Source organism: Megalobrama amblycephala, linkage group LG1 (assembly GCF_018812025.1).
Source record: "Megalobrama amblycephala isolate DHTTF-2021 linkage group LG1, ASM1881202v1, whole genome shotgun sequence".
Classification (NCBI taxonomy): Eukaryota; Metazoa; Chordata; class Actinopteri; order Cypriniformes; family Xenocyprididae; genus Megalobrama; species Megalobrama amblycephala.
In genome coordinates this window covers 52,923,271-52,941,195 of record NC_063044.1, presented here as the reverse complement: position 1 = coordinate 52,941,195, position 17,925 = coordinate 52,923,271, and the positions used below count along the sequence as shown (strand labels likewise).

The window sequence follows — 17,925 nt, the reverse complement described above, 5'->3', positions numbered from 1 at the left end:
AAATTATTCAGACATTTTTTATATTTTTTATATATTTTTACTAGTGGGTGCAGGACACTATATTTCATTTATGTAAGTGAGGATAGCAAAATAAAGTAAACTGACATATTATACTCAAATTCTTCATACAGTTGACTACCAGTAAAATTAATAAAAATTTGGGACCAAACACTTGTCATATTTTATTACCATTTTTTTAAACTACAGAGAATAAACTTTTATAATGAATTAAATGTTCAAGGTGTCTGAATAATGGTTTGACTGTATATATAAAGAGAAGGAAAATATGTTGACAATGTCACAATGCAAAAAAACGCATTGGTCCTAAAAAATAGTAGGCTCGAGTTTTAAAAACAACGTTTCTTGTGATCGGTTTTTCTTTTGATTTTTGGGGTGAAATATGACCCGTTTTTGTCAGATTCATCAACAGATACTGGACGTCATTCTATCATCAAGTCATAACCAGCAGGAATCGAAAACGTGTCTTTAAGGAAGTTCAGGCTGTGAAATAGACATCCTACAGCATAGTAGACCTGGTTGTGCTCGGCAACGTTTCTATCCGCCATCATCCCATCATCAGCCTCTCAACGACAACATTTCAGATGTGACGGAATATCAAACACAAGTGGTTCGTCCTGTTAGAAAAGTGCCGCATAGAAAAAAAGCTCCGTGCAGCACTTTCAAATCCTGCTGAAAGAGCAGAAACACGGCAAGAGCGTAGAAAACCACCAGCACTTTGTAGAAAACAACTAGCTGTACGTCTGAAGTAAGTTGAGATGCAAAAATAGATCTGATACAGAAAGTTGCAAGAATAAAGCAAACTAATTCACTACTGATGATATGAAACAACTACAGAGTGTGTGCGCGCGTGTGTCAGAATGCACAGAATAAATCATTACATATCAGACACAATCACAATTCATCTGCTTTCAGTGGAATATATTTACATAATACTGACGAACATGGCATTGCCATGTTGTTGCAGCTGTGGCAATACTGCGACACACACACACGCACACTTCGCTGATCCAAGTTGGTTAGAAAACCGTAAACATTGCATGGTCGTACTGGTAAACTATGGTGTTTGGAGCATCCGGACGAGACGATCATGGTGTTTTGGTGATAAAGCAGAGAGAGAGACGTCAACAGAGGAAGTGATGAGGAAGAGCTCGGGCTGGAGACGCTCAAACATCCCTGATGTCCTCCAGAGCGGGGCTGCGGTACAGGTACTTCCAGATGGCGTAGTAGTGGATGGCAGCTGCCAGCGCCACGAACACATGCCAGATGGCGTGAGCGAACGGAATCACGCCGTCAGATTTGAAGAAGACGACGCCCAGGCAGTAGACGAAGCCTCCGAACGCCAGCTCGTACAGCCCATCTGTGTTACTCTGCTCAAAACAAGAACAAAACAGTCACAGACATGAAAATCATTCAGTAAAGTTTTGTTTTTACCCATTTTTTATTGTGCACCAACCAGAAATCCTAGTCATAGCCCACTTTATTACACCACAGATGTTTAAAAGATAATATTTTGACACATTTTGTAGGCCGAAACATGGAAACGGGTTTGCATTTTAGCACTTCAATGAATGGGTCTTTGGTTAAATACCTGAATATAATACATCAGTAATAGCTCTTTTAAAGCGTTTACTTGAATAAAGTGAGCTGCGTCCCAATGCAGAGGCTGCATACTTCGAAGGCTCCTTTGAATGCGGTCTACAAAGGCCCTGTCCCAAATAGCACACTTCGGGCCCTATTTTAACAATCTAAGCACATGGTCTTAAGCGCATGGTGCAGGTGCACTTAGGGCGTGTCCAAATCCACTTTTGCTAGTTTAACAATAGAAAAAATGGTTGCTGTGCCAGGTGCATGGTCCAAAAGGGTTCTCCTTATTCTCTTAATGAGTCATGGGTGTTTTGGGCGTAACCTGCAATAAACCAATCAGAGTGTCATCTCCCATTCCCTTTAAAAGCCAGGTGTGTGGATTTGCTGTTTACATGGCGGAATATCGACACCCTCAACACGTTCTGCACCTGCCTATAGGCGCATATTACTAACGCGCCCTTTAAATAACAAAAAAAAAATATTGCGCCATTGACTTTAGACCAGGTTTTTGTTGGTCAATGGCGCAGTTGTTTTCAGTTGCCTCAAAATAGCAACACGCTAACAATGCACCTGAACACACCTCGTTTTCAGACCAGCACGCCCTTGGGCGAACATATGGGCGTGAGTTGCATTTGCTATTTAAACAACATGGGCGCTGGACGTGAAAATGATAACTGCGTCGGGCTGAAACCAGCAAAAAACACTTGCGTCGCACTTGGCCGTCGCATTGCGCCGGGTGTATGATAGGGCCCTTCATGTGAATTTGCGGTCTTGTGGACTTACAAGACCGCAGGGTAGTGTTGCAGTCAAAACCGCCTAATCCAAGACCAAGGCCTTTAAGGCAGGAACACAGGCTGAAGTTGGTCCTCGTCGGCTTTTTTCCGGCCGATTCGAAATGTTGAACCGGCGGTCGGAGCTCGTCGGTCCGTCGGGCCATCTGATCATTCTGATTGGCTGTTCAGATACTGCCACCTGCTGGTACGGAAAGGCATTTCATCTCACGCAGGCGCAGAACTGACGTGCTACACAGACGCTGCCGACGTGAGCCAACCCCGCAGTCTGCTTTCGTCGCCACTAGTTTGTCGGCATTGGCTTGGTGTGTTCCTGCCTTTAGGGTTCCATTTTGGGACAGGCCAAATGTGTCCTTTGTTTCCCAGGCCTGAATCCTTCGCAAACTAGCGTATCATAAAAGATTCATTGTGCGCCGGTGACGACAGGATTACAGTACTGGGCTTCAGCTTGAATATCTAATGATGCAAATTAAAAATTTAAAAAAAAAAACTTTAATTTGGTTCAAATGTTGACTATATCTTACAAAGATGCGATTTTATATAGTTTATTCTCTTTATTATGAGCAGAAATGGACCATGGTGAACATATTTAGACAGGTTGTGAGCTCTGTGTTGTTTTCAGAAAGTACAAATGTTACTGGCGCTTGTCAACGGCAGCTTTCAGTCGTGTTCATTAGGCGACAAGAACAATCTTGTCCTTCGAAGTCGGTGTCCTTCGAAAGGATGCAGCTTCTGAATTGGGACGCAGTAAATGTGACTACAGAGGTTGTTGAGGACATTAAACAGGTAAACTCATCTACTCACTAGTCTGCTTTCACAGCCTTGTTGTGTTTATAATCACACTCTTTCAATCATTATAACTCAGACTTTCAGGGAAAATGTTTTTAAATAAAGACGGAAAGAGTTGTTGAATCTTAGTCATGGTGATGTTTAAGTCATGCAACTGTGGTGTAGTTCGTTCATAGCCTACATTTAGCTTTTTACTTCTGCTGACTGTTGTTCATTTCCAACTTCTTGGGCTTTGCATGCAGGGAGACTTATTTAGTGCCTCTCAGTTGCATCCCAAACCACAAGGTGGCGTCAGAGTCTGTGACATGGGACACATGCCAATTTGCATTCACACACACAGTTCTCCTGCTGTCTATGACTCAAATAACACATGGACCTAAAGCAAAGGATATGTTGTAGTTCACTAATGTTTGAATCTCAGTTTGTTTATACGCACAAACGAAAAAAAAAAAAAAAGCCTTGCTTCCTAATCTAGTTTAACCTGCAATTATATATTACGAATACTGTCGTCTCTTTGTTACTCTTTTGTAAGTTGCTGAGGATAAAATCATCTTGTAAATGCATAAATGTAAACATATAATGTTTACAATACAGAACCGCTGTACTCAGGTCTTTATTGTACTGTATAATGTACACTGTACACAGGTGCTTTATTTGTACTTTATGTGAAAGAGTGAATCTCACAAAACCTGTCAAACTATGGCTGGATTGTTCTGTAAGTTATTAAGAAAATTAAGTGTGTTTTTTATTTGTTACCTTGGTTTTCATGACAATTAAGCATGTCATGTTCTCATTATGTAATGTAAAATAAAATATGTAAAAACAAATAATTCTAAATAGTAAAGTATATATTAATATCAGAATACTATTGATTGTACTTCCATTCATTTATGCTGATTAAAAAAAATATTACAGTAAATGATACAGTAAAACTTGCTGGGATTACATGACATAAAAAACATCTCCTTACATTACATTAATGTACTTAATACACTAAAAAAAATAACTCAAGAAGGACTCAAGAAAGGTGAAGGTGATCTTATTTACTTCAGGGGAAAAGAAATATTCTTCAAGACACCAGGGAGGGGGGAAAATTAACGCTTCCCTAAATACAGAATTACTTCTGAAGGCTGATAATCAATGCATTGCAATTTATATACATACGGTCACATGATAATAAAAACATGGTGAATGTAGTACGTCTGGATTACATTCATACTACATAGAACATGCTTTAATGCTAGCAAAGTACTTATTCAAAATAGGTGCCTACTCAAGAGAGTATGTGATTTTGGATGCAGCCATTATCTTGATGAGCTCAACAGGAAATGAAGCTCAACACACTCACCATTGATGTCACCACCAGAGCAGGAAAGAAGCCCATGGTCAAGTAAAACGCCAACTCCACTAACTTATACCTGCACAAACGAGCAAAACATCATCAGACACGCATGAACAAATAAGAACATGAACAAAAGATAATAACATTAAACATCGCTCTACTGTTAATTGCTTTAATTGTCTAGTTTGTGCATGTTTAATGATATATTTTATCACATACACTTTAAGAAATGATTTATTTGCAATAAACTTGCATTTTTTTAAAAAAAAAAAAAAAAAAAAAAAAAAAAAAAAAGACATTTTTAGGTCTACATCTAAGAAATTTAATTTGTGCATTTAAAAATGCATATAAAATTGCCATCCATTTGGATTGCACATATAAATAATAAAAAAAAAAAATAATAAAACACTCTATATAATTTCCTTGAAGAATCTGTAAAACAATATTGTATACAAAAACAATCCCAACCGAGTACATTCAGCAAAATATAATTTATCACTTTGTGCATGTCTATTATTAATCTTGCCCATAATTAGGATATGATGTCAGAGTATGTCAGATACAGTATAAGACATTAAGTTGAAGTCAGACGTACTTTTCGTGGTAGTTAAACACATAGATGGTTCCAGCGGCTGCCATCAACCAAACAAACCAGCGCATGTGAGCAGCGAGCGGCCCGAGCTCCCGGAGATTGAGCCTGCAGGAACACACACACACACACCCCCTCATTAGTGCTGCGCTCATCACAGAGGAATGTGTGTAACCGTCACACACACCCTGATCCATCCCAGACAAAGATACTGCATGTCAATTTTGAAGTCAATCAGACCAACAGTTCAGTAGAAAATTTAATGTTTTGTCCAATTATGGCACAGTCCCACCGCCTTTTTTTGTGTGTCCTCAGAGTGCCCCCATACATAAGCGTGTCAATTTTGGTAAAAATATCTAATTTCATTAAAGGATTAGTCCACTTTTAAATGAACTTTTCCTGATAATTTACTCACCCCCATGTCATCCAAGTGTCATTCATGTCTTTCTTTCTTCAGTCGAAAAGAAATTAAAGTTTTTGATGAAAACATTCCAGGATTTTTCTCCATATAGTGGACTTCAATGGACACCAAACAGTTGAAGGTCAAAATTACAGTTTCAGTGCAGCTTCAAATTGTTCTACACAATCCCAGATGAGAAATAAGGGTCTTATCTAGTGAAACCATTGCTCATTTTCTGAAAAAAATAGAAAATTATATAAGTTTTAACCATAAATGCTTATCTTGAACTAGCTCTCTTCTTCTCTATTAGAAATCTGGTGGTGTAGACTCTGCTAAGTGTATTACTGCCCTCCACAGGTCAAAGTTTGAACTAATTGTTATATACTATTGAACTAGCATATTGCATATAAAAATTAGTTCAAACTTTGGCCTGTGGAGGGCAGTAATACACTTAGCAGTGTCTACACTGCTGGAATTCAAATAGAGAAGAAGAAGAAGAGAGCTAGTTCAAGATGAGCATTTATGGTTAAAACTTATATAATTTTCAATTTTTTTCAGAAAATGAGCGATGGTTTCTCTAGATAAGTCCCTTACTTCTCATCTGGGATTGTGTAGAACAATTTGAAGCTGCAGTGAAACTAATTTAGACCTTCAATCGTTTGGAGGCCATTGAAGCCCACTATATGGAGAATAATCCTGGAATGTTTTCATCAAAAACTTTAATTTCTTTTCGACTGAAGAAAGAAAGACATGGACATGTTGGATGACATGGGGGTGAGTAAATTATCAGGAAAATTTTATTTAAAAGTGGACTAATCCTTTAAGGAGTTATAGACATTTATACATATGAACACATCAAAACTTACCCACACCTGACTTTGATTGCATTTTTCTGCCACAATCAAAATTTTCACATTTGTATGGAGTCAACGACCCACAGTTTTGTCTCGATCGGACTAACGGTTTCGAAGATATTCGTGAATGATTTAAACGCTAAATCACAACGTTGCACTAAACATAAGGTGAAACCTAGCATGTTCGGTATCGTTGGACTCGGCAAGGATTCAGAAATCCAACAAGATCACTCCCGTTCAATTAGTCAACCACATTTAAAGTTATAAGCGTTTAAATAATTTTTCACCATTAGGTGGCACTGGTCCGAAACTTCTCAGACTACTTCAGGGCATCATGCCGATGACCCATACCGAATTTCGTCATGATACGTTCATGCGTTCATAAAGTACAGCATTCTACTACAAAATTCAAAATGACCGATATGTGAAAATGACTTTTTGACAAGTTATAAGTAAAAACAGCCATTGTGTGTGTATATTTTACAACAGCGTTGAACATGGCTTATTAAATTATATTTTAGAGTTGGAACTTGTGTCCATTTTATAGTTTTACTGTTAACAAACTAAAGATATTACCATGATTTACGCATGGGTTTGTGTTCTTTCACTTAGTGACCGGCGTTAATTAAAGATGCTCTGTAACAGGAGTTAAAGCTCACTTCACTTCTGTGCTTGTGTCTGAATTATTCACACTTGTAGAGGAAAGTGAGCAAATGTTGCTTCCGCTTCAGTCACACGACTGTCATGACAGACTGCCGTCTCAAAAATGTTGTGCTACCTGATCTCTGACGTTACAGAACACAATCGAAATGAGACAAAAATAAATCATGCATGTAAATGCATTTTTGCACTATGACTTCACTTCCGCAAGTACAAGATGCTAGACTGGAAAATACTGTGTCAGAAATGAGGAAATGCATCATTTGTGGATCAAATGTCACAGCAAAGACATTCATAATGTCAAATAAATGCTGTTCTTTTGAACTTTCTGTTCATCAAAGAATCCTTAAGAAAAATGCATCACTATTTTTCACAAACATATGAACTGTTTTCAACATTGATAATAATCAGAAATGTTTCTTGAGCATCAAATCATCATATAAGAATGATTTCTGAAGGATCTTGTGACACTGAAGACTGGAGTAATGATGCTGAAAATTCAGCTTTGATCACAAGAATAAATTACATTTTGATATATATTCACATAGAAAACACTTATTGTAAATTGTAGTAATATTTCACATTATTACTGATTTTACTGTATTTTTGATCAAATAAATCCCCCCAAAAACCATGGTAATTTACATATAAACCTGGTCATTTTTTCAATGTAGCTCAGTGATTTAAATATAATATCAATAAATATGTATTAAGAAACCGTACCATGGTGTATAAGAGGCAGCGATAAAGAAGTATATGACGACTCTATCACACATGTGGAAGCAGTGCTCCATGGACCTGAAAGATAAAACACACAGGAAACTATAAGACACAATTTAATGTACGGTCACTCTAGAATTTTTGTGCCATATACCAAAGACTTTATATATACAAAGACGACGCGCTCATATTACTATGAATGGAAATTAAATTACAAGAAAAAAAAAGTGTTAAATTTCAAGAAAAAAGTCTAGATAAAACATTGAGAATAAAGTAATTAAATTACGAGAAAAAAGTTGTTAAATTATTAAACAAATTCGTAATTTAATGAGTTTTTTCTCATAATTTAATGAGTTTATTCTCAACATTTTATCTCAACTTTTTTCTCGAAATTTAACAAGTTTTTTTTCTCGTAATTTAACGAGTTTATTCTGAACATTTTATTTCGACTTTCTCGTAATTTAATGAGTTTATTCTCAACATTTTATCTTGACTTTTTTCTCGAAATTTATCGACTTTATTCTCAACATTTTATTTAGACTTTTTTCTCGAAATTTAACAACTTTAATCTCGAGATGGTTTTATTTTTTTATTATTGCTTGGCCCTAATCCTCTTCCGTAAATTTCACTGGTGATTTTAAATATGAAATTTAAATCATAAGCTTTGGAGAATGTTTAAAGGGATGAGTGAATGTCTTAAAGGGACTTCAAAGATGGCCACCGAGTGAATAGTTGCTATTCTATGACGTTTTTAAATATAAATAGTGCAAGTAGTATGTTCACACTGAAAATTCCAAAAAGAAAAAGTACACTTTAAATACCCGGATGATGCACTAAATTAACGGAAAAAAATGAAGTGTGGAATGTTGGACACTTCATGCACTCAACTGTCACAGCTTTAATTGCATAGTAGAGGGAGAGGGGCATCAGACTCTGATGTTGAATGGCAAAATAACCTTATAAAATCCACACACTACACAGATGAGTACATAGTGCATAAGGACATAGTGTATAGTGCGCCATTTGGGACGCAACTAATGTCTTAAAGCAGGGGTGTCCAATCCTGCTCCTGGAGGGCCACTGTCCTGCAGAGTTTAGCTCCAACCCCAATTAAACACACCTGAACCAGCTAATCAAGGTTTTTAGGCATACAGGAAACTTCCAGGCAGATGTGTTGTGGTAAGTTGGAGCTAAACTCTGCAGGACAGTGGCCCTCTAGGACCGAGTTTAGACAACCCTGACTTAAAGGGACTTCAAAGATGGCCGACTGAATGTCTTAAAGGGACTTCAAAGATGGCTGCCAAGTGAATGTCTTAAAGGGACTTTGACCACGTTCCCTAAAATTTCATATTTTGATGCATATTAAAGTTGATCGATGGAGCATCTACAGAACTGCTCTTGTTTTGGTGGTTTTGAATGAACATGCACAAAGTTTAAAGTATAGAAGAATGCAAACTTTAAAAGTCAAATGGTTTTCAAGGTCATGAGAACTGAGTTGCACAACTTTTTAATGCACAGTTTCAGAAGTGACTCTTGTACACTGGGCCTAAACTTAACACTTGTCAAGCGCCAAATGAGAGTAAAACCCGTTGTTGGCAAGTATATAAAACTGTGTCAATCACCAGATGGCCGGTAACTCAGACCCAGAAAGCCGCTTCTCAGACAGCGCACAAATACTATACTAAGCTTTCTTTCACGTCTTCTTGCACTTGAGCGGCCAAACTCACACAAAATTATGTCAAAAAATAGCGAGTATCCTAGTAAACATAGTCGGTTATGTCTTAAGTGAATGTAAACAGCCAAAAAAGTAAATGCACTTGTAAGGTATCAGTTTATTAGATCTGTACATTCGCTCTTAAAGTGACAGCAGCCTAATATTTCTGCTGCTGACTATTTTTAACACTAATCAAACAACAAAGGGCAAAGAAAGTCACTCAATGCTCTTGAATGAACTACTTTTGTAACTTTAATAAGGAATGATTAATAAAGATGTTTAATTTATACAATGAAGACTATGCAGTGTTATTTTATGTTTGCTTACTTAAATTTCTGCATCTAAAAACTACTGTCAGATCTACCTGAAAAACCTGAAAAGCACTGTTTATTTCATTTGTATCTTTGTTATATTGCATTTATTTGTGCTTTTGTGCTTTTTTTTTGTTTGTTTTACTGACTGTTTACTTGTCTTTAATAATGTTTTAAATTTATATTAGTTATATTAGTCTATATTAGTTTGCAAAATCAGTTTAATGGCTGGTAAAAAATATTTATGTAAACTTAGCCATTGGCAGGTGTGGCAAAAGGTTAGTTTTAGGCCCTGCTTGTACACCATTAATACATTTAAGGCATTCGATCTTGCAATGTCATCACTCCCAAAACTCTGCAGAGAGTCTGTGGTGAGAGTCACCTTGATGTGAATCGTATGACGGCAAACATACCTCATGTGGCTCTTTTTCCAGGAAATGATGTGAAAGACAGTGGAGACAAGGAACAGCGCGATCAGACCCATGCCGTAGACCCAGGCTGTGATCCGCTCCCAGCGGTCATCTGACAGTCGGTGTAACAGAGCCATTCCCACAAACGCCGGCACAATCAAGAACTACAGAGATAAACAGAGAATTAAAGACAGGCGATCATTTGGGGACAAAATACACATTTAACTCTTTCCCCGCCAGCGTTTATTAAAAAAAAAGTTTCCAGCCAGCATCAGCATCATTGATCATTTTTACAAAACTTGTAAGAATATATGAGCATGCAATATATCAAAAGAAAGAACAGAGCCTCTGCTTTTAATCAAGAAAAAAAAAACATTTTATTCTAGCATCATGCATTGATTTTTTGGGAATATGGGTAAGATTTTGAACAAAAATTTTTATAATCACAGATTCATAATGATGATCAAAACATAGATGGAGTAGATTGCGTCCATCAACACCCCCAAAGCATCACAGTCATAAACCTCTTCCAGTTTTGATTTGCATCCTGTTGAATGTTTGATGAGCGTGTTATTTTACATGTGCATGAGTAATGCTTATATCGCTTGTTTCTGCATCTTCTTCACCTGTGTTTTGATCGGGAGTTTCTCTACTCTTTCAGAAGATGCGTAATAGTGGCCCTTATGTATAATGCCTTCTGAAGCGAAGCGGTGCATTTTTTTGCAAAATATTCATATTTAAAACTTTTAAATCACTATAATAACTAGCTTCCAACATCAATTTGAGGCGGAAGAGTAACCTCTGACCTGACGCATGACGCAATGACAAATGCGGAAGCGCAGAGGAGAGAGCAAATCAAACGGGTTACTCTTGTGGCGCTTCACTACCATTATAAAGCTTGGAAGAGCCAGGATATTTTTAAATATATCTCCAATTGTGTTGGTCTGAAAGAAGATAGTCAAATACACCTAGGATGGCTTGAGGGTGAGTAAATCATGGGATAATTTTCATTTTTGGGTGAACTATCCCTTTGAGGTAGAGCTTATAGTTATAGTGAAGGTTAGAGTTAGTGGTTGGGGCGGGATACGTGATTGTCATCACAAAGATGCCACATGAAGGCAAGCCTGAAAGGTTAGCAAAAAAAGCGTAACGCCTGCTAATGCTGCAGTATTCAGGGAAGGAAACCAGAGGCTGTTTTTTAATGGATGTCAATGGAGGAGAGGCTTCACTACGCTGAATAAACCGCTTTTATGAGGCAATAGCTTATCAATGAATGAATCGACAGACCGTCCAATAATCTTCAACATGTTTGCTCTTAAACATTTTTGTTGGAGTTTACACTAAAAAAACAACAACGCTGTTTTATGATTCAGTTTACGGCACTTCTCATTGATTTCCATGTTATACGCTAAAGGCTGATTGATTTATACTTCAGCGTCGGACCTACGCCGGAGCCTCTGCGCAGTAGGCTATGCGTCTGTTTTCATTTATACTTCTGTGTCGTTGTCCGCGTCGACGTACATGCAGACCACTAGGAGGCAGTGTCCGCGGTCACGTTGAGTATCAAAACAAAAGCCGAAGTAGAAGCAGCTCGTCATGTACGTTGTCAGAGAAGCTTACAAACAGAAACGGCAGAGAAGCGGCAAATAGGTAATGACTTTTGTTGCAGTTTGACTGTATGTGTCCTCTGAAACAGAGTGTTTTTCATTCATAGTGAAGTTGAAAGTGCTCGCTCTTCTCCGAGTGCTACGCGCCAGTTTTTTGACCCGAGGGAGGGGTTCTAGCAGACCAATCAGAGCGCTTGCCGTCCGCGTAGGATTGATACATTTTTGAAGAGGTGCACGTCAGGCTACGTCGTATGCTACGCGTGCTACGCACAGCCGACGCCGTAGCTACGGCGGACACTCGACGCAGAAGTATAAATCAGCCTTTACAGTGATTGATTGTCACACAACTCTGAACGAGATTCAATGATGTCAAGGCTGTATTGTGATTGGTTATCAAAGCACACGTAATCCAAGTTTTCTCCAGTGGTAGATCCACTGATCTCCTAATAATGAGACCACCCCTGGTCAGCACCAACTTTTAACTGTCCTGACCGCTGTGACGTGTGGCTCGATGGTTCTGCAGTTAGATATATCTCGAAAATTCGGTCAGTGGCAGGGAAGCGTGTCATAAATGATGGAATATTCCGTCGATGGTGTGGAAAGAGTTAACATGGCAACATTTGGGAGTGTCACATCACATCTTCATGACTCCAAACGAGTGCTTAGGTGGATCGATTTAGTTCAGTTAGTCAAAGAATGAATGTTCATTACCGCGTGGGTGTAGCAGTTGGCCGCGTGTTCGTAGCACGTGGGCTGGTAACGGCAGTTTGCAGCCGCCCGGGTGTTCATAAACCTGAAACACAACACACGGTGCATTCATGCTTAACAATGGAGCGGAAAACACAATGATTACTTCTGATGTTCATTTGGACCAGTGTTATTATCGTGAAGTATTTAAAGGATTAGTTCACTTTAAAATTAAAATTAGCCTAAGCTTTACTCACCCTTAAGCCATTCTAGGTGTATATGACTTTTCTGATGAACACAATTGGAGTTACATTAATAAATATCCTGACGCATCCGAGCTTTATAATGGCAGTGAACGGGACCAACGAGTTTGAAGCTCAAGAAAATGCATCCATCCATCATAAACGTACTCCACACGGCCTTCTGAAGCGAAGCGATGCGTTTGCGTTTATTTTACTTTATAACTTGTTAAATAGGGATATTTTTCTAACACAAACGCATCGCTTCACTTCAGAAGGCCTTTATTAACCCCCTGGAGCCGTGTGGAGTACGTTTATGATGGATGGATGCATTTTCTTGAGCTTCAAACTCGTTGGTCCCGTTCACTGCCATTATAAAGCTCGGATGCATCAGGATATTTATTAATATAACTCTAATTGTGTACGTCTTAAAAGAAGATACTCATATACATAAATAAATCATGGGGTTAATTTCATTTTAAAGTGAACTAATCCTTTAAAAAACATTTACGTTAATTAAAATAATAAATGTTAACTGTAAATATTTCAGTTAGTTGCCAAGGCAATAGTTCTAAGGCAAAAGTACTAAAATGACTAAAACTAAAAATAAAACAGAAAAAAAATAGACAGACATATTAAAAAAAATAAACAAACTAACTGACAAAAACACAACAAAATTACTAAATTTTAAATGAATATGGAAAATACACTGACCTCCAAAAGTTTGGAAACACCCCTGGCAAAGTGTGGTTTTGGATGATATCAGCATAAATCCTTATCATTTTTTGGTGCAAATACATTACAGTAACTTGACATTATCATTGAAGACCAGCAATAATAATTTTCATTTTGATTACATAATAATGGCAATATAAACATGTCAAAGTCAGACATGCCCCTTTGCCAGCTGTGATGCCTGGTTACTGGTTTAAACTTGGCCCAGGTTTGTAAAAGATTTTTGGGTCAGCACACCTTAATAGCTTCAACAATTGATTGCCAATTAAGTTTAGAATACAATGAACCAATCAGAACCCAGTTTAGGTCAGATAGCTGCTAATGCTGGATATTCTGATGAATCGAAAATTTAAGTTTTTTCTATGTATAAACTGTTTATATAATAAAATATGTTTTCGTAGTTTGTGTTGTCCCTTATCAGTGCAAAATTATCACAAATTAAAAAGGATTCATGCCAATATTGTCCAAAACCCCACTTTTCTAGGGCGTTTCCAAACTTTTTGATGGCAGTGCATATATAAAATAATTCAAGAAACAGTATAATAATGATACTAAAATAGCACTATAACATTTTTCTAGATAGACACAAATGGAGGAAGGACGGGAATTATTATGTAGTGACCAAGAATGTTAAACTATGTGTCTAAAAAAAATAATTTCTTTAGATAAATGACAAACATTTGAACAAATCAAATTAAACTTAAATAATTAAATGCTAAAAACAGTCATTCACACTTTAGTATCCGTCTAAAAAATAAAGAAATAATGCACAGACACCAGCCTGTGACTCAATCAGAGCCATTTCTGCCAGATCTTTCTCTATCGTCGATGGGTACACAGTGTGACTAGTACAGATGTTTTGTTTTTGTCAGGTGTGTGTGTTTGTATGGTAAACTCCTCAACGGATGCAGCAATGATGTCAAACATGGTGGCGTCTGATGCAGTGGTGCGTGCTCATTAAAAACACACAAACATCCGTATCCATACTGCATTCCCCTCCGTCTCCCTCTCCATCCCTACATACACCCATGCATCTGAATCCTCCTGACACTGCTGATGTTTGGAGAGGAGATATCAGACCATGAACTGAGATAAACCCACCATCAGAACTCAAGAATGAGTCGATAGAGGCAATAAATAGACATATCCATGCAAAATCTGATCTCTGATCAAAGCATAGTCAATAAACTTGATCTGATCTTTGCATCAAGTATTATAGTCTAATCTCTCTGATTAGACACTATAGAGTCAACAAACAATTGATCTGCAATATATGCATGATCTGATCTCTAAACATCTCTAAACTAAATAACTGGCTTGAGATGCACTGAAATAAAGCATGATCAGACCACAACATGAGCTGGATATGTGTGCATGATCTGACCTCTGCATTAAGAATAGAGTCTGATCTCTGGAGTGAATGGTGTCAATATAAGCACATACTATCAATGCATGATCTGAATAAATTAATAAAAGCATCATGTCTGATCTCAGTACAGCACAGAAGGGATACAGATGCATGATCTGACCTCTGCATTAAGAATAGAGTCTGATCTCTGGAGTGAATGGTGTCAATATAAGCACATACTATCAATGCATGATCTGAATAAATTAATAAAAGCATCATGTCTGATCTCAGTACAGCACAGAAGGGATACAGATGCATGATCTGACCTCTGCATTAAGAATAGAGTCTGATCTCTGGAGTGAATGGTGCCAATATAAGCACATACTATCAATGCTTGATCTGAAAAAATTAATAAAAGCATCATGTCTGATCTCAGTACAGCACAGAAGGGATACAGATGCATGATCTGACCTCTGCATTAAGAATATAGTAAATAAATAAAGTCTGATCTCTGGACTGAATGGTGTAGAGTCAATATTAGCACATACTATCAATGCATGATCTGAATAAATGAATAAAAGCATCATGTCTGATCTCAGTACAGCACAGAATCGATACAGATGCAGGATCTGATCTCCTCTGAACAAACAGACACAATTAATGACCAACAAACAAATAGCAGACAGATCACATCGCGTTGTAATAGTAACAGCGCGTTAGTTAGTTAGTTAGTTAGCTGGCTCACCTCTGGAAACTATTCACCCTCTTCATCTCGCGAGTACACAAACAAAAACAGTAAATGAATCAGATGATGAAAATGAATCAGATGTCCGAGGCCTGCGGCAAAATCCCCATTCACACTAAAATCAATCCCAGACTGAAACAAAACGCGGTCGTGCCACCATAACGGCTCAAATACACCCTAAATCATCCACAAGAGACTGTTTTGTCACATCATTCCGTCTTGTGTCGAATCCCTCTCTCTTTCTCTGCCTTTTCCCCTCTTTCTGTGACTATCGAAAGCCGGAGACGGAGTAGTACTTTTTTTTTTTTTCGGCAGATGTGATTGACGGGTCTGTCAGCCAATGGGAGCGTGTTTGGAGTGAGGTGGTTGATGAGTTCGACCAATCATCGGCGGGAATGATATCGCTTTGTTTGACGCAACAATGGAGGGCGGGGCGTATGCTGGCGAGAGTTGCCATACCTGTTTGAATTATATGTGCTGTATTCAAAAGTGACATTGAATTGAACAAATGAATGTCATTCAGTTGTAATTTAAAACGGTAATTAAGTGTAGCTGTAATTTTAACTTAATGCGGTGAGTGAGCTGCAAAACAGCTTTTATTTCCTTGTTTCTGTGACAAATGACTGTTTTTTGGACATGCCCCTTCTTTAAAATACCTCGGAGAACCATAGACATTTGTAAATACCATGGTTTATGCATGTGGTAATCAATTGAGTGTTATCAAATTACCATTTTAGTAGGCAATTGGCCTACTTTAGACTAGCATGTAAATACCATGGTAGTATGTGGTATTTAGCTTGTGATGACCACTGCAACTTTATTTTTTAAAGGTATAAGCCTTTGATCTCTAGCATCTGAGTAATGCATGATCAAAATGCCATTGTTTTATACTCTTAAAATTTAACAAACTTTATGATGGTTCCATGAAGAACCTTTAACATCCATGAAAGCTTTTCAATGCACAAAAGGTTCTTTAGATTATTAAAAAGGGAAAAAAATGGTTCCTTTAAAGGACACGTATTATGAATGTAATATAAGTCTCTGGTGTCCCCAGAATGTGTCTGTGAAGTTTCAGCTCAAAATACCCCACAGATCATTTATTACAGCTTGTCAAATTTGCCCCTATTTGGGTGTGAGCAAAAACACAACGTTTTTGTGTGTGTCCCTTTAAATGCAAATGAGCCGCTGCTCCCGGCCCCCTTTCCAGAAGAGGGCGGAGCTTTAAAGGAACACTCCACTTTTTTTTGAAAATAGGCTCATTTTCCAACTCCCCTAGAGCTAAACAGTTGAGTTTTACCGTTTTCGAATCCATTCAGCCGATCTCCGGGTCTGGCGGTACCACTTTTAGCATAGCTTAGCATAGTTCATTGAATCTGAATAGACCGTTAGCATCTCGATCAAAAATGACCAAAGAGTTTCAATATTTTTCCTATTTAAAACTTGACTCTTCTGTTGTTACATTGTGTACTAAGACAGACTAAAAGTGATATGGCTAGAAACTATACTCTCATTCTGGCGTAATAATCAAGGAACTTTGCTGCCGTACCATGGGTGCAGCAGGCGCAATGATATTACGCAGCACCTCTCACAAATGTCTCCATGGTTGCAAGGCACGCTCCCTGTTCAAACAGGGGGTCACAGGCACTGCGTAATATCATTGCGCGTGTTCCTTTAACAGCTCACGCTTCGGTTGCTCAACAACAACAAAGCTGGAGTCGACACTAATGGAGACACTCAAGAAGAAGTTACAACTTTTAGAATGAAACTAGACGTTTCTGAATGGTTAGTGGATAAATTTATGTAGTTGACCCTTCGCCGAGAGTTTGATTGACAAGCGATCTAACCAATCATAACGCCGAATCCGCCATTTTGTCCGACAAAGCAGTCAGGAGTTAGAAGATTAACCTCGGTGTACTTGAACTTGAAAAATGTATTGACGTCTTTCAGCGTTTGAAATAACATTCCTTCTGATGTTCATTCATGTTTATTTGATGCTATAAATGATTTAGTAGGAAGAGATGATCTATTCACGAACTGGATGGAAATTAAGGGGCGGTAATATAATAATAAGACCCCCTTCCTACGTCACGAGGGGAACGAAATCTCGCGGCTCGTTTTTTTACATGCTTTTAGAGAGTTAGGCTTGCCAAAACAAAGTTATTGGGTTGTCCTTTTTCACATTTTCTGATCCATCTGGGACCCGATTATGCACTTAAACATGGAAAAAATCAGATTTTCATGATGTATGTCCCCTTTAAGAACTGTTCACTGAAAGTTTTTTTGGGGAACCAAAATTCTACTGCATCACTGCAAAACCCCCCTTTTTGAACCTTTATCGTGTAAATGTGCACTTGTGCTCCTGATTTGTCGCTGAATTTC

The 17,925-nt window shown here is 37.9% G+C and overlaps 1 protein-coding gene across 1 annotated transcript; it reads right to left on the bottom strand.

Annotated features, from left to right (window-relative positions):
• Positions 1-179: 179 nt before the first annotated feature.
• Positions 180-15,876, bottom strand: mmd (monocyte to macrophage differentiation-associated). Its single transcript, XM_048200800.1, has 7 exons — positions 15,547-15,876; positions 12,504-12,585; positions 10,189-10,349; positions 7,754-7,828; positions 5,123-5,224; positions 4,534-4,603; positions 180-1,388 (listed from the first exon to the last, which is right to left on the bottom strand). The coding sequence occupies exons 1-7, from the start codon at positions 15,570-15,572 to the stop codon at positions 1,185-1,187; spliced, it is 720 nt and encodes a 239-aa protein (XP_048056757.1). The 5' UTR covers positions 15,573-15,876; the 3' UTR covers positions 180-1,184.
• Positions 15,877-17,925: the final 2,049 nt, after the last annotated feature.